Raw genomic sequence first — 21,094 nt, forward strand, 5'->3', positions numbered from 1 at the left:
TCGATAATGATGTCACTGTCTTTGTCTTATTTTATATGCTAGAAAAAATTATAAGTTCTATAATTTATAATTTTAAACGAATGTAAGAATTAGTTTTTTTAAATAAAATCATAAAGTCAAATCTGTTTAGTTTACATATACTACGCGGTTTAATTTTAAATTTATATAACTCATAAAATAATGGCTCTCGGCAAAACTAATATGCTGTACCTAATTCATTTAATTTGGACCATAATACACGTTAAGATTGAATTAAAACCAAATTAGACAAAAGCTAGAACTGAATTAGTTATATTATTGTGTTATTAATTAGAGTCAACCATTGAAATTATAGTGAAGGATCATTACATATTTATTGTTAATTATTCAAACATCACATACACAGGTCACATCTAATCAACGATGAGTGATTTTGGTTATAGCCCGCTCTTAAGCGAAAACACAACTTTTGTGGTGAGACTAGACTATATAGACTTTAGTGAGATTAAATAAAACGTATTTTTTATATAGATTTAAACTATTTTAAGAAATATGTACTGTTATTCAGTGGCATTAGTCTTAGGTTTTAGACGTTACAATAATTTCCTATAGTTTTCAGACATGTCAAAGAAGAGGAAGGGATTTGCCCAAATCCAAGAGAGTTGGGACAAGGAGTTGGATAAAAACTTATTATTAGCATAATTTATTAAATAAATACATATTTGAAGTCATGAATTTACTTTTTCATTGGTCTACAAGACGGCACGAGAGCAAAATCTGTAACAAGGTATTATTATTATTATCTGCACCGGTTCAAACATCGTAGTTCTCTTGTAAAGTATCTGCATGTCAATTGCTCAAAATGCGTAAAAAGTAAAATATCTAAATTATTTTGCTATATTGGGATGATTGTCGGACAGACCATGTAATAATATTATAAACTATATAGTTTAAAATAAGTTTGATATACCTATTTAGAACTTGTCAAAATTTGAAAGTCTACAAGTTTTTTAAAGGAGATTAAAGATATTTTACATTACGAATATACAAAACCTATTATTAGGTTAAATGAAGCCATTTTCATTCAACCAGGGCTAACTCTCTTTATTGGTTGTGTTCAAAACAAAAGTTACTTGAACATAGACACTTTGGTGTCATAAAATAACTTTTACTTACTGTATTTCCAATAGCAGTTAACTTGTAACATATGACAAAGATCGTCAAATTTTCCATATCCAAAGTTGTCATCGAATCCACAAATAGGGTTGAATTTTTTGTGGCATAGCACAGCGATGGAACACCACGGGCTTACACTGCGATCACTCTTACCTTGAGTCATTATCGGGTGTCTTCCATTATCTCGACGGGTCTGAAAAAAAATTGCTGTTTAAATTATAAGAAAACATGTGTCAATATTTATGATTGAAAAATCATCCCTTCCGAGACTGCCTAAACTGTCAAGACGGCAAATATTAAGGATTTCTTGGAGCATATTGTTAAATCAAAAAGATATTTACAACAGCAATATATTTGTTAATTTTGATTACGTATAGTTTAAAAAATAGGCGTGTATTGTAAAATCTTCAGAAGACCAATATTCAAAAGCTTTACGACGCACCTTTATGGAATTTTCATCAAGTTCTTTTGGCGTTTCAACTGTTTCAAACCTCCGTATTATTATGTCTTTCAACAGGCTTCCATAAGTTGAAAACCCCTTTCCAAACATAACCAGAGGGTTCTCTGAATCTTCATTGTAGGTCCTCCTTGTTGGTACATGTACCTCGATCTTTTCAGGCATTTTGGGCTGATCCATGTTGTTTAAAAAATGTTCTATTAATGCTTGTAACAATTCCTCGTTGTTTGCTGTAGTTTTTAAAATACGTTCCAATGCTTGTGTGTGCTGTATTAACTGTTCTTCGACGAATTGGAGGAATTGTGACTGCGTGCTCGTTTTTGATTCCTCAACTTCGCGTTTAGTTTTCTGGTGGAACAAGCGTCTTTATTGGGACTGTTGAAAGTAAATAAATGAAAAAAGATATTTATTGCTCACCTTCGGTTTTTCTATACCATAAGCTAGCACATCTTCTAATCTTTCTATATGTTCTTGATTCGTATACATATATAAACAGGACATCACCGCAACTAAAATAATAAGAGGTAGATAACATTTAAATTAACTTTCTGAATAGAATAGCTCTTATTAAAAAATAATTACCAATCAATATGAACTTCATGGTGGACTTTTGAAGGAATACACTTAGAAGGGGAAGTGAAGAAATGCACTTATAGTGTCGATAATTGGAAGTATCATACGAAGAATCTTGATACTTGAAGTATTAATTTCAATATATTTAAAGAAAAATAATGGTTACAACTTCTTTAGGACTGGGCCTCAGACTTCTGAATGTTTCATGATAGGTGGTGGTCGGCGTCCAGAGCCTGACACGTCGTCGACCTTTTGGATCTAAGACATGTCCAGTTCCTCACTATGCACTTCACCGTTCCACCGAATGTTTAATGCGCACATAGAATAAAACTCTATTTATTATTGCCAAAACGTCCATTTTCCAAACTCATGGAATTACTTTTTTTAACCTACCTACCTACACAGACAGCTGTTGCTTTATTATATTGTTTAATATTAATTTTCATTATTTTCTTCAAAGAGCTCGCGTGGGCAGCATTTTTTAATTCAAATGTAACCTTCATTTATTTGGCCTCTGTTCTTTTCGTTTTAAAGTAACCATATTATTTAATAAAAGTGGAATTGTTTCAAAATGTATTTCGTGGAAAGGTCCTTTGCAAACAATGAAAATTACTATACAAAATGACGCGGATCATATCGACTAAAATTTCAAGTTTCGATTTCTATAACAGCTTTAATATTCACGTTAACTTTTTAAATTCTGTAAATATTAAAACGTTTTAGTCCATATCCTTACTTTTATGTGATTTATAGTTATTAAGCGAGTTGTGATTAGATTAGAAACATTGATGCGGTTCTCACACAGCTAATAGCCCTGTCGCATTCCCTTCCGTGCTAATTAAATGCGTGTAAACAAATGTAGCCTACATTATATAAGGCTATGACGTCATACAATTAAAACACGAATTTGATGGATACCTTGAAGGTTATCGGCTCGGCAAGTATGCCGATTAAACAATCATATGTAGGGAATAAAATTGTGAAAGTCAAAAGCAAACTCGAACATTATTTATATATTCCATTCTAAAACTCGTATTTTCATACATTAAATAAACTACAGAACAATGTTTATAAGATAGCGACACTGTTCGCTATATTTATTTTTTTATTTTATGTATACTTTTTTGCTTTGAACATATTTGATTCAAGTAATCCATTTAAAGTGGTTAAAGATAAAATTTTATAGCATGTTACTATTGTGCAAACGTGTTTAACCACAATGCTCCGTTATGATTATTTTTATAGGTAAGTATTACAATTTACAATTTAAAATATAGGAAATATACTTTCCCATATATGTATATAAATTAACCCTCCATACCACCATTGAACAAGGGGGAAACCCACACCGCGAAGGAGAAGGCCAATCTTTTGGTATGTCTATTTGCCACGAACTCTCTCAGACTCTTGGACTCGTCGACTTAATGTCGTATGATTTAACCCCAAGTAGATACAAAAACCTATGAATATATACACCCTTGACTTTAAGAAGTTTGGTGTCGCTCAGCAAGGCGAGACGGTACATCACTCCGGGTACAACTCTATAAAACGCAAATTTTCCCCTAGATACTATTCTCAGCTCTGGACAGGAGGCCCCAGTACCAGCTCCTTTTACTTGACCGTATTGAACGTAGACGTGTGTATCGTCGACGCCTGTCGCTTTTTAAGCGGCTTGATCAACGTCGACATCCGTGGTTCCATTGCTGAGCGTTTGTTAAGGCAGATTTGGTCGCGCACAGTCTATATGAGCAATCAGAAACCCACCAACGTATTTCCAGCCCAATACGCACACGCGAGCCGAGTCTTTTGCCAAGTTGAGTACCCATAGACAGCGGCCCGTTTGATCTGGTTTTAATGGTCACCGTGAACATTTACAATTAAAATATAATTAATTTTATATTATTTTAGTTATACCATGTCTACTGGCTTATATAAGTCTTGTGACGGCACACAGTGAAACCATAAAGGTACGATATGTATTAAAATATATTTAAATATTTACAAACTAAGAAAAGACTAATCGCATTTGTCTTAACCAATATAACATCTAGAAAAATCTATTTTCTTTTCGCGAAATCTTAAAAGCAATACTTATTTATTTATTTTCCATATTTCCCACATCTACAGTAACAATACTTAAACAATAGAATACTATTGATATACTAAATCTAAAAACAATATTAACAACACCAGTAAAAACTTAAAATATAAAACATTTATTAAATAATTATAAATTGTGCAAGTATTGTGAAATAATAATATTTACGATGCTCAAGACAAAATAGTTCTATGGTTGCTAAATTAAAGTTCTGGCTGACAGAAAACTAACGATAATTTGTCGTATTATATATTCTAGAATGAAGAAGAATGTAAAATAGCAGACTTATGCGTCCACGATAAAGTACCAATGTGTGGAATAGACTCATGCGGGGAGATGAGAACGTTCATAGACACTTGTGACATGCATGAGTTTAACTGTGACAGCAAAAAAGGTTTGCAACTTCATTGAATACAGTCACGTTCAGAGTAGTTCACAAGTTATCTCTCCTCTCTCTAACCCACAAATTTCAAAATAACACCCGTAAATTGCAACGGTACCATATTTTTTGTGATTGCTTGACTCCAAAATTTACGTAAACTAAAACTAAACACAAAAATACATGACAAATTAATGCAATATACATGCAATACAATGTTCTTAAATTGAAATTCAAAAAAAATTCAATTTCGATTTAGTCGCGTGCCGGTTTTGGTCACCCTTGTAAACCCCACTTAACGAGGATCTGTGCAACAGTGAAGAACCATCTTGCCCTTGGTATCGCAAATAACCCAGGCCTTCGCCGTCGCACATATCCCATAAGTACTAAGAAACCAAGAGAACACTTGGGTTGCACACTACCCTCCTCCAAAATTTCAGTTGGTAGTAGGCCAACCGTAAGTCCCGTCTGGTTTCCATTTTATTGTACCCCACCATCCTTAAGACAATTAAAATTAGTTGGTTGTTAAAAAGTATACATGTTTTTATACTTTTTTCCATTACATTTTCTAGATTTCAAACAGAGGCCAATTCACGAATGTTGGGTAACGTGTAAAAGGGGACGATCCTTCAAGAAGCCAGAATATAGAACCGACTGTAACTTGAATATAAAATCAAAATATAAATAAATTGTTAAACCGATTACTGATCTTTATTATTTGCCATACTGATTGTGTTCCAGCGAACATATTTCGTCGGAAGTCGGACAAAACGCTAAATCATTAAAGAGCTTTCATTAGATTGTTGCGTTAGTATAGGAAACTATTAAGTCCGTGTTTTCTTGAACTACTCGCATTCAATTGTTTCTGTAATGTGTGTGAGTGTGTGTTTGAAGTTTATGACTTATCTTTTTTCTAACAATAGTCTTTTTATAGTTCATTTTTTGCCGCCCCTAAATGATCGTAATCTTACGCCGTATACTAAACTAAATAATAGGTTTTACTTTGTCTAAGCTGAATGTATTTTAGGGTATATTTTTTTTAATATTGCTAGGCAACCATTCATCCTTTGCTTCTCGATACTATCTTATAAAACAGAAAAGGAGTAAAGTACATTAAGAATTAATTCACCACAAACTCATTCTGCAATTAAGTACACAATATAATTTTAAAGAAATGTTCTATAGTTGAAGCCTAATGCGCAAGTAACAAATTCACTTTTTCATTTAATATAGGTGTTTATATTAATGGTATAAGATTGTATTGTAACTTTCATCATACAATCGATTTAAAATACGATAATAAAACATCATGTTCGAAATATGTTACTTGTTTGTATTATAGTGTTGGCAATAAATGTAAATAACTGCTTAGCTCATGTCGACGGTGCTAAGGTAACATTTGAAAATACTGATTTATAAACAATTAAGGCCATGTAAACTGGTAGTATATTATTCTTTTATACATACTTCACAAATAATTTAGGTACAAAGTAGGAAAACGGATTGTGTGGTTTCATGAAACCACGCCAACTATAAAATTTTTGAATAATATTCCATTAAGGGTATAAAAATAGCTTCATCAACCTTAATTTTATACTTGGAAAATTGAAATGATAATGGGAAATAATAAAAGTAGATTAAGTCTCCAACTAATATTTTTATTGAACTCTTAGAGAGTACGGCATACATAATACTTACAATAATTTAGATTATATACACATGTTAATAACAATTATTTAGATTATATACATATATTAAAAATAGTCCATACGCTACACAGCCATATTGGCGTTGGCTGCTACATATGACGAGCGCCTTTCACTTTATCCCTACACCGCGGCCGACCGTCACGCAACATGCAACACACAGACGAAAAAGTTTGAGACGATGTATTAGAAGTTTCACTTTAAAAATATAAAATTTTCAATTTTCCGCCTACATGGTAAATTAAGTCAGTCATAATGGATCTAACTTGAAATCATTGGAACAAGCATGTTCCAGTAAAAACCATATAAAATAATCTGTGTAAAATGCAGCACCTGTTTTAAGCTTAAAGAAGAGTGCCAAATAGCGGACATTTGCCGACACGATCAAGTCCCAATTTGCGGAATCGACTCATGCGGTGAAATGCGCACTTTTATTGACAGCTGCGACATGCATGAGTTTAATTGCGATACTAGAAAAGGTAAAAATTTTATTCAGAAAACTATTCTACTTAAGGCATTTTAAAGGGGAAATAAGCTCTCTTAAGCTTAGGAAACACATTAACGCCGAAAATGTAATACACGATAATTAGTTCAAGATTGATAAATTTCGTTTACGAAAAGTTCTTGCCAGTCAAATTGTTGATCATCTTAATACAAATCCTTAACGACAGATCCTTTAGTCCTTACACAGCTGAATTAAACATCGATTCAATATATTCCACCTACACTTGACTCTGGAATCTATTTTACTTCTGTATAATACAATTACTTTATTAATATTATTACAGAATTGTATTAATGATTTTATTCAGTTATGATTTAAATATAATTGATTCTTATTTGAAACCTGATTAAGCTAACCCTATAAGCGAATCTTATTTGGATACATAACATACACATATGTACAAAAATATTCCTATATTTTTACAAACCCAATAATTCGCATAAATATAATTATTATATGATTATTATAATGTTATCCTTTGCATATTATTATGTCAATCATGTCATGGATTAACATTTAATTCATAATAATTAAATATGTTAGTATTTTTGGTATGATACATAATAATAAAAAAATTGTTTGATTTCCAACCCTTAATTTAATAAAAATACGATCTAGGTAAAGATATTGAATATATTATAAAATACATCGAGAAATTGAACTAAAGAGGTCGTTGAAATATCAACTGCATAAAGAGAAGCAATGCATAATATTATCTCTCAATTTGCCTTCTGCACTTTAATTATAGTGTCATATCTGTTATAGTAGTGATTCTTTTCTTGCAACAGAACGCACTGTTACGTCTTTTATTCCCCCTGAACTGTATTTGTAGAAGTATAGTGGGATTCAAAAAAATACTTTTATTAATTTGTAATTTCAAACATTTTTGTGATCCTTCCGAATTTCATTCTTTTTATAAAAGAACCCATAGATTATTTAAACGACGTGTACTTTACTAAAAGTAATTAAATTTTTACTTTCCTAATAGTTTATGAATTCAAATAATTATATCTTACTTCTTTTCATAATTAATAATAATGAAAATAATAAAAAATCAATTTATTATTATTAAAACGATATATTTCAGTAAAACAAATAGATCGGTTTCTGACCTAAAATTAGGTCACCTGAACTATTGATCTACTAGGGAATATGTTATAACTAGGGTACTGTTAATATCTACGAAAGTAAAATATCCTCCGTACAACGGTTTTATTGTGCAATAACATCGTCGCAGCATATTGAAAAACCCGCAATGTAAAACCTTCGATGTTGTATTATCGACGGCATCTGTTACAATCCTGAATATTAAAAAAAATATATAGTTTGTTTTTATATCAGAGGGATGAAGTAAAAATTGAGAATGGACCTTTCTTTTCTGATAAATTCAGCCCAGATTACTTTGACTTTTCTTCTTACAGATTTTGTTCAAAAACCTGTTCACGAATGCTGGGTGACCTGTAAACGGGGAAGAAGCTTCAAGAAACCAGCCTATGGAGATGGTTGTGAATTACAAAATACTGTTATCTAATTTTTCTAATCGTACAAGCAACGATGGAAATATAGACAGAATTTCATAACAAAAGAATTTAGGTTTAATTTTAAAATATGTAATAATTACTTTATATACTTATATAACTTAAAAACTACTATAACTTAAAACACCTATTCAAAACTCGATAGTATTGACATTGTTTAATGAAAAAACTTAATGTGAAATAATACTTTACAAAAATAAATGATATTTTGCTTCAATCTTAGTTATGAAACTCTCAAGTCAACGAGATTAGTATAAGTAAAAAACCATGAAAACACCGAAACATCAAATAATTGTTTTATTCAATATATAGTATACGAAACAATAACTTACGTTAGTACTTATTGTTCGAGATCACAGAAAATAATTTTACACATTCAAGTTTAATTAAATCAAACAAGGTGACGCCCTAAATTTATATCACGCGCATATTTACAAGGCTTACAAACTAAAAGGTACGACTTAAAATACTTATAATCAACGAAACAAACATTCAAACTAAGGTTACAACAACATTATCTCCTTAAATAAATACAATATTTATTCTATCAAAATAATCATGCTTAAAGAATAATGTGTGAAAAAGTCACTGCAGCTATAAATAAAAACCCATGATACGCAAATTAATTTTGCGTATCCGAAAAAAAAGTTCAATGTTTAGTGTTGATCAAGGAAACCAGCTCCTTTCACCATGTCATAGATCCTCTGTCTCGGTATCTTTTCGGCCTCACGCTCAACCACCTGCATTTCCTTATTAGTAAACCACGATTCTTTCGCCAAGCCAGCAGCAATTGCCGGGTTATCATAAAAGGCATTTGATTTAAGAAGTTCCCTTGGAAGTTGTGCTTCACTCGCTGCGTTAAGTTCTACAGAAGGGTGTGAGTGTACTACTGGAGCTAGGGGAGCATATTCGATACCTACATGCGGTTCATTAAATAGTACTGGGTAAGCGTTCGCTAACCCTAGGACGGCAAGCAAAAGTATTCGGTGCATGTTTTCGATTCACCTGAAAGTTAAAAACAGACTTATCGAAAGGGAAAAACTTAACTTACTTAACTTTTAATGATCTAAGCTAAGATAAAGTTAAGAAGTTGCTACAGAAGTTTGTTTACTTAATTACCTTGTTTACTTAAACCAAGACAATTGCTTGCATTTATTGTAATTAGTACGTGCAAAATAATCAGTAAACACTAAAGAAGCACAGGATTCTTCTATCCAAATCAAAGGAGCTAAAACCATGCAACAAACACACTAATTAAAACAATATTCCTATGTCTATTACAGTAGAAAAACAGCACTTACGTTCACAAAAGTCACGGTCACGTTATAACGAGCACTGCGCGGGCACAGGTAATGTTCATAATATATACCTTGCTCTGCAGTAACCTTCCGGTGACTTCCGAGTTCCGAGTTCGTAACTTGTTCCTTACTGTACTATTAATATCAGGTTAACTATAGACGCATCGAAATTTAAGATTCAAATGCCATGTCATGCTTGTAAAATTATGTAGACACTAATTATACCTAATCGTTAAAAAAATAATACGTCATATGTAAAGAAATGAGGAGATATCATTCAGTATTATTATTACACAAAAACACTATCACACTTACTATATAGAAATATGTTACGCATTTTACAATTAAATAAAAGTAAGAGCAACAACTTGACATTACATATATTAATCACCAAGTGATTAACATGATTTAGTGCCGTAGTATAAGTTTACAAGTTTGCCTTGTATACTTCCGAACTGTCGCTTCCTAGTTCTGTTGATCAATCAATTCAATTTTTACTATACAATGTGTTTAAATTCCCGTCTAATGGGGAAGGCATGCTACATCTAATAGACGCAGAAACTTTTTTTATTCTTTCCATAATCTTACCTTCGAGACGAAAAACTCTCTCCATATCTATTTTTCAGTGATCTGTTGTGCCTGACTGGCGTCGATTATTTAAGTCACACCGGTTTTCTCACTAAGTTTGACTATATAGTTTGCATAAATATAGAGTCGACATTTAAAACATGAGGCGGGACTAAAAATACCGTCTCCATGGATTATTGATATTGAGACATAGTATAACAAAGGACGTATAAAACATTTGTGCCATGAAAGAAAAGTAGGGAAAGCAGGTCTACTGTATACAATTTGGCTGTTGCTACAAATATATTCTCGGCTTTATACCTGATGATTTAATTTTCTTCGGTAGTTTTACAGTCTACTTAGTAAAAGGTTATACATAATGATTCAACTCATCTCCGAATATTCCAACATTTACTGTAAATGGTTACATTTCGTAAGTTTGGCGTAATCGTTTCAAAACTGTACCATACATCTCATTAAAGAAGGAAAGCACGTAATATTTAAATAAATTGTCAAAGCTCACTTGATGCAATATTATCTGCTTTTTTCATCAAACAAATTATGAAACAATGCATGGTAAAAAACAAAGGACAAACTATGAGCAGCAAGGCTGTTTGAGTTTCGCAATGATTAAATATTATAATTAAATTATTGAATATTATATATTATAATGTCTAAAAATTATTTATTTAAATAATTATTTTTTTATTTATAAAATACTTAATCCTGTCCTAACAGGTGATCCTAATTCTCTTGTTGTGTCTCTGATTGTCTTTTTTTAACATAACTTTTTTGTTATGCTTGTCTTTTGTTTAAAGTGTTTTCTTTAAACAAAAAACAAACAAAAGAAATTAATTAGAAAATCGAAATTACAGAATAAAATTTTTTTCGGAGAAAAATTAGTAAATATTTACTTGATTGAAACATAGGGAACAGTTAAACGTAAAAAAATTGCCAACATACATGTCGCAATCCAGTGAGGGTAATTAAAAAGATTAACCTTAAATTGACGTAGGGTACACAAAGTAATTGTATTACTTTAAACAAATTAATATTTAATTACTCTGATAAGTTTTAATTTGGGGTTTTATAGATATAATTGAAACTTTAGTCGATTTGTCATTTAATTTGTTTAACTCAATCCTTAATTAATAAAAAAAAATCCATTTATGCATAATACTAAATGGACTTCTGGATTACAATTTGACAAAACAATTAAGCATATTACGCCTTTTATAAAAAAATGTATTTGCTCATTTATAATTGATATTCCAAAATTATAATACAAGCTTTGAGCACTTATGAATTTTAAAGAAATCGTTTCTTAAAGGGTGTTCTATATACGTATTATGAAAATATTATTATATCAAAACAGCCGTTATTGTAAAACATAGGAATCGTAAAATAATTAATAATAATAATGAGATTACACCTAATAAATATATCGTGTGAAATTAAAGGAAAGTAAAGGTAGAGTATCTACCTTTTAAAATATATTTTATCACAAATAAATTACCAAAAACCAAAAGCGACTCGAAAAGACACAAAATCAATAGTTTCCGAGACGTAGAAACTTAACGATTGCGTTCGTTCGGGGCCAAGTTCATTGCAATATTCGATTAACTTCGAGGTCAACGAACGTCAAACATGTGTAACCATTAACTACTATGTGTTAATTCTTTAAAGTTTATATTATATATTTAAATTATTAATTTAATATTATTTTACCAATCTTATCGCAAATCACAAAAATGTACTGGTCTATAATTATACTTTTGTAAAACAACATCAGATAAATGAACAATGTGCCATCCTTGGCCGAACCTTGTACACATTTCTCAGCATTTAAAATGAATCTATTATTCTGCACCATATCACGTGTTTTGATGGTGATAAATGCCATAGAATGATTTATCAAAATAGTGCAGTTTTTAAATGTTAAACTGCAAGTTCTTCAAATCACCTCTAGTTGAAAATCTAATAAAGCCATAATTGGATACGATGTCAGTGTAAACTGAATAGAAGCCAGACGCGATAAAAAAGTCACAGTCCCTAAGTACGTCTTTGTCTGAACGCTTGATACACAAACAGATGAATAACCCTAAAGTCTGTTCCACTAAAACCTGGCCGTTAGCCAAGCCCAATTGTAAACTTGGCTCAAACCGTACGTAGTGCACTTCAGTCTATTAACCTACATTATGGTCCAAGAGCCTATTACATTTTCAAATAACTTAACTCTCATTATGTCGACCGAATCGAAAATTTTCCTCATTAAATCTGTAAACTACACCGGGGATAGGCCAGTGTGTAGTAGCTCTTAAAACTTTAACCCGATTTCCGTATTTAGCTCTGAGTATTTGATAGAAATCTCGAGTCTCTCCTTTGGATGTTGTTTCCCATGTTACTGGTCTCTCGCAGTCCTTAGGATACATATTACATGTTACAGAAATGTTAAAATGTGTGTTCATGGTTGTTGAATTCGTTTTTGTTTGGGCAGATGATGTTTCAGTTTTAATAGAAGCTGGTATTGTTGAAGCAACTACTATTTCTGTAGCTAATGTGGTCACACCCGATGTACATGTATAATTTGCCGTCACTTGCATATCACCTTGTGTACTTTCTGTAATTGGAGTGGCAGATATAGCTTTAGTATTGCTTTGAACAGTAGTAATTTCAGGTCTGCTAGAAGTTGTACTTTCTATTGTACTGGGAATAGTGGTCGGCGTTGTGCTTTCAGTTGAACTAGACAAACGTTCTGTTGTACTGGGAACAGTGGTCGGTGTTATGCTTTCAGTTGCACTAGACATAAGTTCTGTTGTAGTGGGAATAGTGGTCAGCGTTGTGCTTTCGGTTGAACTAGACATACTTTCTGTTGTCGTGGGAATAGTAGTTGGCGTTATGCTTTCGGTTGAACTAGACATACTTTCTGTTGTAGTGGGAATAGTGGTCAGCGTTGTGCTTTCGGTTGAACTAGGAATAGTACCAGATGTTCTTTCTGTTATAAGTGCACTACTGATACGAGTTAAAGTTTGAGACGTCATCATTGTTGTATCTTGTGTGCTTGAAGTTGAGCTAGTTTCATGTAGTATTTCACAGTCTCCATCAGGAACTTTTTGGAATTCTGAAATATTTACGTTTACGACCACCTGTGATACCATAAGAGATTGATATGATACTTAATTCAACAGACCTTAAGCTGCTTTTAAGATATGATATTTAAAATAGGGTTTGACAGGTTATTTTTAGCACAGTATATATTTTCAAAAAATCAGGTCCGACTGTGCACCAGTGTGGACTATACTTTCTTTGTGCGCATTAAGTACTCGCTCACATGGTGAAAGAAAACATCATGAGAAAACCGCTTAGACCCAAAATGTCGACGGCGTCTGTTATGAGTTCCCTATATCTATCTATTAATTTAATATTATTTTACCAATCTTAGGCGTCTGTTATGAGTTCCCTATATCTAATAAACGATTTATTTAATATATACATGAAGGGAAACCCAACATTTTTTTAAATTATTTATGTACTATTTAATTAAAATCCAACCTCACCTTTATGATAATCACAGTTAAATTCGTACATGTCACAATCGTCTATGAATTTTCGCTTTTCTTCTTGTTGTTTGCCACATATTGGAATACCAGTATGATTACAGAATTGTGCTAATAGACAGGGGGAGGGGGGCTGTAAAGCTTCTTGTATAATATTTGTTAACATTTAATATTATTTTGAAAGATATTAATATACTCACAGGTATAAAGTGTTGTAATGTTTGCTGAGTAAATACAGTTAGACCTATTATAAAGAAGTGACTATTTAGTGTAAATGTCATTTCATATAGCTTAACTACGCCACAAAATAAAAATCATTATTAAACACGAGACACGTGTGGTGTAAAAAAATAATACTTTTGAAATAGCATACATTTATTTTTATGACACATTGCAATAAACTTGCTGGAAAAATAAAATATATTCCCTTTCTATAAAGAAAAGTAATATCTTTGATGGTGGAGCAAATCTAAAATTAATTTATTATGAATAATTACATGAGGCTAAATTAACCGCTATACTACGTATATACCCAACTTTGTTTCAAGTGTGGATACAACCAGTAAGAGTGATCTTGCTATCCAGCCTAATCTTATTGAGGTCCTTAGAGGTAGGGCATATAATGTGGAAGTGTTGAAGAGACTGGGGCTGTGAGTACCAAATAATCACACTCGTCCTGGTAAACGATCGCAATTGCAGGGCCGTAAGCACGTACAAATTAACTTAGGGAGGCACCATTTATGAGTATCCCTCAATGCTCATGTGTGATTAGCTATTTAATTGCACACTTTCTGAATTTACAAGGATCGCATTATTTAAAATTTGTTTTGTATTCTTATTTATATGCTAGTTACATTTTGTAATATGTTACTGTAAGAATAGAAAATAAACATTTATTCAAGAAAATCCTGATCGTCCGTAACCTTCTTTTTCGTAACGGTTCTAAATATTTTCTTTATTACTTTCATCATTCGTTTTCCATTCTTGATTACCTCTTCTCTTTTTAAAACAACTGTTGTAAATGTAGCCCTTGTTCTCGATACGCTTCTTCTAATATTTCGAGTATGCCATGGTGTATACCGCCGCCTTCCTCTAAGCATATGTCTTGGTAATGACGTAAGCGTAGTTCTTTTAAAACCCCTCCGTCTTAAAGAATCCTTCGGGGGAGTTTTAACGAATTTGTACTTATTTCCTTTCTTATGCAACCTGTGATCAGGACACGGGGGTATCGATGGACATGGTTGGACAACGGGACACTCTTTTATTGGTAAATTGAAGCAATCCGAATAGTTTATAGGTTCAAAATCTGGAATCATGAAAGAGTTGTAGGCATTGGACTTTTTTTTTAATTTTTACTCCACTCCCCTGCCATCGTGTTAAGGGACTTTATATATCACAAAACAAACAAAAATAAATACATTTTATTGCTACATACATACACTATTATATACTACATACTATAGTAGTAGGCATTGGACTTGGATTTATGTATGTGTTTGTTTAGATGTCATAATAATTTGAATGTATGTAGTTAGTAATAGAGGATAAAATACAATAAGCTGTAAAAAGTCAAGTGACGTGTAGCAGTGGGGTATACTGGACTAAACTGGTTTTCAGGCTATATAAGCACGGCGCGCTGTATGGTCGGGCGCACTTCTTCGACGCTCGCACTAGATATAGGACGTTACTATTGTTGTTGAAATTGTGGTTAATTTCGTGTAATTTAATTTGGTTATTTTTAGTAATTTTATTTGTTAATTTCTTACTTCAGTAGTGGGATTCGTTCTCATTTCTGATTAGTTTAAATTAACGCCCACGTGGTTTTATTTTAGTCAGTTTGAAACGCGAGTGATATACGTTTAATAAAAATAATGGAGGGTAGGCGGTGAACACGTAAAAAAAAAGACGGTGTGCCCGTCTCTGGGCTTGAAGAAACGTTACAGTCGATATTAAACCGTCAACCGACGCAAGCGACTGAGCTATGTCCACCAGTGGTGTCACCACAACAGTGCTCAGCAACACCACCGCGAGGGGATCGGCCCTTTGCACCGACATGCGCAACACCATCGGATTTGCTGCTTTCTTCCTTAAGTGACACTCGTTACCACCTGGTACTGACGGTTCGCACAATGGTACTGAGAACGCTCCGGTGCCAAGTTCAAGCAGCGCATGCGAGTCAAGCACTGATCTGGTACTTAATCAGGTGACCGACAAACTAGTAAGTGCGTTGAGCACAATTCTGGTAAGATCTAACTCCATTTATATTTCTAATTTTGATCCGTCTTTCAAATATTTCGATATATGGTGTGAGCAGGAAGACTGCGCGGTTGTCTAATTATTGGGATGACCGTGAGTGTGTATCTCTGATTGGATACTGTTTGAAAGGGGATGCTAAAGTGTGGCTAAATGAGTGGCTTAGTAATGATCATAGTTGAGAGAATTTAAATAGCTTTTTCCGTAGCGAGTAGACTTAGCAAATATTTTATTCGACGTAATGACAACAGACTCTGATAGTTATCTCACGTATTGCGTGTTGTACGAGGAATGAGTGAAGAGTTAATTGTCGCAGTAGTTATTTGGGGTATTAAGGACCCACAAGTTCGCGCCGCCGCGACTAGTGCTAATTTATCATCGGTAGGCTTAGTTAAAATCCTCTCATTTTATACCAAGCCCTCTATAATACAAAATCACGTTAAAAGGCCAAATTTGCGAGATAATTCCCGAAAACGAGATAATTTTCAGTCTAATATTAACTGTTTTTCATCTGGGGAAATTGGTCATATACAAATTTTGTGTCCTAAAAAAAAAAACTAAGTATGGAACCGCACCAGAGACCCAATCTACAAACAATTCAAGTTTAGATAAAAGGCAGTTTTCTAATATCAAAATTATTTGCACATTTTTAAAGAAGGTAGGACATAAAACGGAGGACTGTTTTGTTCGACAGCGTTCCGAGTCGAGCGGTAGACTAAATTAGTTATAGTTTACCGCCCTTATAAAACGTCGTATGATGAAAAATTACGCGTTAGAGATATCATAAAAGATGTGTTGAATCAATAAATAATTAGAGATAGAGATTTGTAAAGAAAAAAAAGCGATTCAGATAGGCTTTGTGTCGACTTTAAACTTAAAACTCAAAGGCAGTTGGAATACCTGCTTCCGTTAATTGAGGACCATATTGATTGGCTAGATAAAGCTACCTATTATATTTGCCTTGATATGGCTACTGGCTTTCACCAGATAAAATGAAATAAAAAAATCGACACCACTCCCGAGATTCGTAACACCTGAGGGTCATTATGAGTACATAAAGATGCCATAAGAATTAGGTAATGCACAGGTTGTATATCAACGAATTATATCAAATACGTTACGATTTTACATAGATTAGGCAGAGCCCCTGTGTGTTGTAATTGTGTATATGACGTATTATTACCTAGTAAAACAATAGAAGAGGGTTTAGGTACATTACATGATGTGTCAGAGATGGGGGTAAGGGTAAGGGACCCAGACAGGCTTTTCCATTAATTTAAAAAAATGTAACTTTCAGACTACGGAGATCGAGTATCTATGCCGAGTCATTAGCAATGGTCAAGATATGAAGACATCGTGCATTGCGAGGTTGACTCGCAAGGGTGTGCATTTCAATGGCGGTAATTATGTATTTGTGCCAAGCTGTTGGTAAGCTAGACTCCTGTATGCGCGGACCATATGTGGTTTTAGCGACGTTGTCGCAGGACAGATATGAACTAAAATTAGTCGCTGGTTCTTATGGTAAAGCTGCCGCGGAATACATGTTGCCCTGGCGCGGGAAATGGACCCCTGATGTGTGTGCCGCATTCTTTGAGAGTAAGTAATTTTTACTTGCCTTTTCAAAACTTATGTATGTTGATAAATGTTTGTGAGAACTGTAATTTTATTAGGACTGCTTATCATATAAGTACCTAGTACCTATTTTGGTAAAGACCTGCGGGAGTCTTGTGTGATAGTAATGGAGTCGCTCTTACTATCAATAGCAATGGATTCGCTCTTGCTTAGTGTGATGTACAGTAATGGAGTCGCTCTTACTGTTAAAGCAATGGAGTCGCTCTTGCTTAGTGTGATGTACAGTAATGGAGTCACTCTTACTGTTGATAGCAATGGAGACGCTCTTGCTATGTAAAAAAAAAAAAAGAACTAATGTTGTGTCGAGAGTAATGGATGCGCTCTTACTTTCGATGAAGTTATGTTAATTTAACGTTATAATAACAAAAATGATGTAATTTTTAGGTGGCGCTGATGATGACGATAGTCCTTCACCACAACCACCGCACGTGATACAAGAGTCATCAGCAGGTCAAGTTTCAACATGCCAACCTGCCTATCATCACACGGGCGAGGACGCACCGTCGTCAGGAGAGGCCGAATAAGCTGTAAAAAGTCAAGTGACGTGTAGCAGTGGGGTATACTGGACTAAACTGGTTTTCAGGCTATATAAGCACGGCGCGCTGTATGGTCGGGCGCACTTCTTCGACGCTCGCACTAGATATAGGACGTTACTATTGTTGTTGAAATTGTGGTTAATTTCGTGTAATTTAATTTGGTTATTTTTAGTAATTTTATTTGTTAATTTCTTACTATACAGTTATTACCTGTTTTTAAAAATAAAAATCGACTTTGTACCTCTCTCATAGTCACAGTTGTATTCGTACATATCGCATTCATCTATGAACAATTTCCTGTTAGTTGGTATCTCATCTTCAGCTCCGCACTCTGGGATCCAAGTATGATTACAAATGTCAGCTAGCAAACACCAATGTAATGGCTGAAAATAACATTTTCCAAGGACAAAGTTTTGACACTAATGTAACGTAAATTATTTAATCATAATAGTTTCAGGCTTAGATTTAATTTAATCGCTTACTGTTAAATTATATAAACTACTAAAACGATATTCAAACAACTTTATAAAATTTCATTCAAACATGTAAGTCGATAATTCTATTGTATACTATTCATACCAATAAAAATGTAATTGTTGAAATTACTTACCCAAACAAAGTGCTGCTTAGATGGGTATGGTATTAAAAGACAAACTGAAAATAAATTAAATATATACATTATACTTACCTATGAATTGAGTTAATATCACTGTAATTTAACATACTAACAAATGTTGAACAATTCGTAGTTTAATAGGATATAAACCTGAATTACTTAAATAATAATCAGTCAATTAATATATTTAAAATATTTCAATTTCTCAATGCCTTCACACGTTACACGTTTTTATTTTATTAGATAGACTTACATAGCAATAAATACAACGTTGTGTGAAATTGCATGTTTATCGTCGCCTACGCACGGTCTAAATAAATTTTAAACATTTTAAAATAAGAGATCACCGTTCCCCCGTGAGTAATTTATGATCGTATATTAGTTAGTCAATGATTAAAAACTATTATTTATCTTTTTTTTATTATTTGTATCGAAGTTAAGCATATTAAAAACTCAAGACATGTGTGTGTATTGAAACAATTTGTGCTTAATTCGATCCTAGAATGTCTCAAGTCGTACGTATTCTAGTTGCATCTCCGTTAACTAGTTGACTGAAACCATACAATGCCATAGTTGTACTACATACTGCAACAAGACACGCAACACGTTTTTAATTACAAATATTTTTTATCTTTTTGTAGTCTGAAATAAAGTTTTTTATCGCTATTTTTACACTTAGATTTTAAAATCTATACAACCTTTTTTATGTTTCATCAACGGGAGAAATAAAAGGACGATTTTTATCAATCATAATCTCTACTAAAAAACAAAAGGTGACTGCCGCTTCGTAATAACTGTTCTATGAAAATAAAAAGCGAAACGTAATAGGGCCTGGAAACATTATTAAACTCTTCTTAAATGTTTGTGATGCAAAAGAGTGGAAAGTAATTGTTTGTACACCAACCTGTGTTTGATAACTTAACTAAAAATATTTTATATCTACATAACGTTTCATTTTGGTTGTGGTTGTTCCATTTGGTTTAAATGATTATAACTTTTTAAAGCCATCGCGACAAAACTTAATTTAGTAGGAAGATAAAATACTGAAGGCTGAATGATCACTTAGAATATAAAGAGGTTTATGTGTGTTTATTATACAAATATATGCCTAATTGCATAAGAGTGTAATTATAAGTGTTATGAGGTTTTTCGTCGAAGGCTTTGTCAAGGTTGTTTGAACTTGAAGACACGGTTGTAAAAATATTGACCATTCAAGGAAAATATTTGTTTTAAGTGAAGTAACAGACCTAAATTTAAACGATAAATAACATCATATGCAATACATACTTACCCAAATTAAAAATACATGCTGTTTACGCATATTCAATATACAAATTACGAATAATATTTTTCTTTCCTCAAGCGTTTTTCTTTCAGAAAGAAATTATTTTCATGATCTTTATAAAACTCATGAATATAAAAACAGTCAGATCGACACAACGTTTTAACGAATTATTTAAACAGATATTTTTGTAATTTTTAAATTAAGGAACGGGTAAGATCTCTCAAGACACTTTAAAAACAATATGATATAAAAATTCATTTAAGTCGAAAAAAATATCACCAGAACAATAATTACAAAGAGAAACGGCAAGCCAATATAATAATACTTAATAATTTACTTGTCTATTTGAATTAATTGTATCATGTAGGCGTTGTGTAGGCATGTCATGTGAGTGGAGTTTGGGCCCATGTGTGTTTATTTATAGAATTTTTTTTTAAAACGCACGCATAATACAATTATCAATTTACTCAAAATCGAATCAAGCACTTTCAAGTAAAACATATTTAAAGTAAACAAGGCGTTAGTAATTTATTCAGCCCGATTATTTCTTTTAAATTACAAATAAGTCCTACGTTGTCTTTAATTTTTGTCTAATGAAAATTTCAGCATTTCTCTACTTGAGAAGATAGCAAGTAGTTTGGTCTTTAATCATTTTTAAAAGTCTCATAGAATCTATAATGAGAAATATCAATCAATCAAAAATCATTTATTAATGTTGGTAACACAATGTACACTTATGAACGTCAAAAAAGAAATAAACATTCAATGCTCCTATACACGTAATTTAAACTTATAGTACTTAATTGATTAAATAGACAAAGAAGTGAGAAATAACTTTTGTGAGTCGCTGAAACATAAACATTTTTTCATACTTTTTTGTATTTAAGAATGTATTTAATATAAAAATAATGCATACGTGTGGTAACAATTGAAAATGAT

The 21,094-nt window shown here is 32.5% G+C and overlaps 6 protein-coding genes across 7 annotated transcripts; 2 read left to right on the top strand and 4 right to left on the bottom strand.

The window, feature by feature from the left end:
* Positions 1-666: 666 nt before the first annotated feature.
* Positions 667-2,331, bottom strand: LOC110992412. The gene is made up of 5 exons (XM_022258226.2): positions 2,195-2,331; positions 2,030-2,121; positions 1,598-1,960; positions 1,156-1,348; positions 667-756 (listed from the first exon to the last, which is right to left on the bottom strand). The coding sequence occupies exons 1-5, from the start codon at positions 2,211-2,213 to the stop codon at positions 716-718; spliced, it is 708 nt and encodes a 235-aa protein (XP_022113918.2). The 5' UTR covers positions 2,214-2,331; the 3' UTR covers positions 667-715.
* Positions 2,332-3,321: 990 nt separating this feature from the next.
* LOC110992462 lies at positions 3,322-5,363 on the top strand. The gene is made up of 4 exons (XM_045628626.1): positions 3,322-3,430; positions 4,094-4,152; positions 4,542-4,677; positions 5,235-5,363. Exons 1-4 carry the CDS (start codon positions 3,415-3,417, stop codon positions 5,348-5,350), a joined length of 327 nt encoding a protein of 108 aa, XP_045484582.1. The 5' UTR covers positions 3,322-3,414; the 3' UTR covers positions 5,351-5,363.
* Positions 5,364-5,966: 603 nt separating this feature from the next.
* On the top strand, positions 5,967-8,570 carry LOC123689096. Its single transcript, XM_022258294.2, has 3 exons — positions 5,967-6,054; positions 6,712-6,847; positions 8,295-8,570. Exons 1-3 carry the CDS (start codon positions 5,983-5,985, stop codon positions 8,402-8,404), a joined length of 318 nt encoding a protein of 105 aa, XP_022113986.2. The 5' UTR covers positions 5,967-5,982; the 3' UTR covers positions 8,405-8,570.
* A 119-nt stretch (positions 8,571-8,689) lies between these two features.
* LOC110992432 lies at positions 8,690-9,878 on the bottom strand. Of its 2 annotated transcripts, none has more exons than XM_022258253.2 (2): positions 9,717-9,878; positions 8,690-9,416 (listed from the first exon to the last, which is right to left on the bottom strand). In XM_022258253.2, the coding sequence occupies exon 2, from the start codon at positions 9,401-9,403 to the stop codon at positions 9,068-9,070; it is 336 nt and encodes a 111-aa protein (XP_022113945.2). In that variant the 5' UTR covers positions 9,404-9,416; positions 9,717-9,878; the 3' UTR covers positions 8,690-9,067. The 2 variants fall into 2 exon arrangements, with proteins under 2 accessions (XP_022113945.2, XP_022113944.2); XM_022258252.2 differs by having other exon boundaries at positions 8,693-9,416; positions 9,713-9,873.
* A 2,132-nt stretch (positions 9,879-12,010) lies between these two features.
* LOC123689286 (cell wall protein DAN4-like) lies at positions 12,011-13,999 on the bottom strand. The gene is made up of 2 exons (XM_045628689.1): positions 13,834-13,999; positions 12,011-13,397 (listed from the first exon to the last, which is right to left on the bottom strand). The coding sequence occupies exons 1-2, from the start codon at positions 13,997-13,999 to the stop codon at positions 12,508-12,510; spliced, it is 1,056 nt and encodes a 351-aa protein (XP_045484645.1). The 3' UTR covers positions 12,011-12,507.
* Positions 14,000-14,230: 231 nt separating this feature from the next.
* On the bottom strand, positions 14,231-19,013 carry LOC110992452. The gene is made up of 3 exons (XM_045628678.1): positions 18,865-19,013; positions 18,496-18,637; positions 14,231-15,139 (listed from the first exon to the last, which is right to left on the bottom strand). Exons 1-3 carry the CDS (start codon positions 18,931-18,933, stop codon positions 14,727-14,729), a joined length of 624 nt encoding a protein of 207 aa, XP_045484634.1. The 5' UTR covers positions 18,934-19,013; the 3' UTR covers positions 14,231-14,726.
* Between the last annotated feature and the right edge of the window lie 2,081 nt (positions 19,014-21,094).

Source organism: Pieris rapae, chromosome 6 (genome assembly GCF_905147795.1).
Source record: "Pieris rapae chromosome 6, ilPieRapa1.1, whole genome shotgun sequence".
Taxonomy (NCBI): Eukaryota; Metazoa; Arthropoda; class Insecta; order Lepidoptera; family Pieridae; genus Pieris; species Pieris rapae.

Excerpts from the sequence above, each read along its gene's own strand:
- LOC123689096 (XM_022258294.2), top strand. The coding sequence starts at position 5,983 with ATGTTACTTGTTTGTATTATAGTGTTGGCAATAAATGTAAATAACTGC. Across the intron at positions 6,055-6,711 it reads CTCATGTCGACGGTGCTAAG|CTTAAAGAAGAGTGCCAAAT; the intron begins GTAACATTTGAA and ends ACCTGTTTTAAG. Across the intron at positions 6,848-8,294 it reads TAATTGCGATACTAGAAAAG|ATTTTGTTCAAAAACCTGTT; the intron begins GTAAAAATTTTA and ends TTCTTCTTACAG.
- LOC110992412 (XM_022258226.2), bottom strand. Across the intron at positions 1,961-2,029 it reads ATGGTATAGAAAAACCGAAG|AAAACTAAACGCGAAGTTGA; the intron begins GTGAGCAATAAA and ends TTGTTCCACCAG. Across the intron at positions 1,349-1,597 it reads TTGATGAAAATTCCATAAAG|ACCCGTCGAGATAATGGAAG; the intron begins GTGCGTCGTAAA and ends ATTTTTTTTCAG.
- LOC110992462 (XM_045628626.1), top strand. Across the intron at positions 4,153-4,541 it reads CACACAGTGAAACCATAAAG|AATGAAGAAGAATGTAAAAT; the intron begins GTACGATATGTA and ends TATATATTCTAG. Across the intron at positions 4,678-5,234 it reads TAACTGTGACAGCAAAAAAG|ATTTCAAACAGAGGCCAATT; the intron begins GTTTGCAACTTC and ends TACATTTTCTAG.
- LOC110992432 (XM_022258253.2), bottom strand. The coding sequence starts at position 9,403 with ATGCACCGAATACTTTTGCTTGCCGTCCTAGGGTTAGCGAACGCTTAC.
- LOC123689286 (XM_045628689.1), bottom strand. The coding sequence starts at position 13,999 with ATGTTAACAAATATTATACAAGAAGCTTTACAGCCCCCCTCCCCCTGT. Across the intron at positions 13,398-13,833 it reads TAACTGTGATTATCATAAAG|AATTCCAAAAAGTTCCTGAT; the intron begins GTGAGGTTGGAT and ends TAAATATTTCAG.
- LOC110992452 (XM_045628678.1), bottom strand. The coding sequence starts at position 18,933 with ATGTATATATTTAATTTATTTTCAGTTTGTCTTTTAATACCATACCCA. Across the intron at positions 18,638-18,864 it reads CTAAGCAGCACTTTGTTTGG|CCATTACATTGGTGTTTGCT; the intron begins GTAAGTAATTTC and ends TGTTATTTTCAG. Across the intron at positions 15,140-18,495 it reads CAACTGTGACTATGAGAGAG|ATTTTGAACCTATAAACTAT; the intron begins GTACAAAGTCGA and ends TCATGATTCCAG.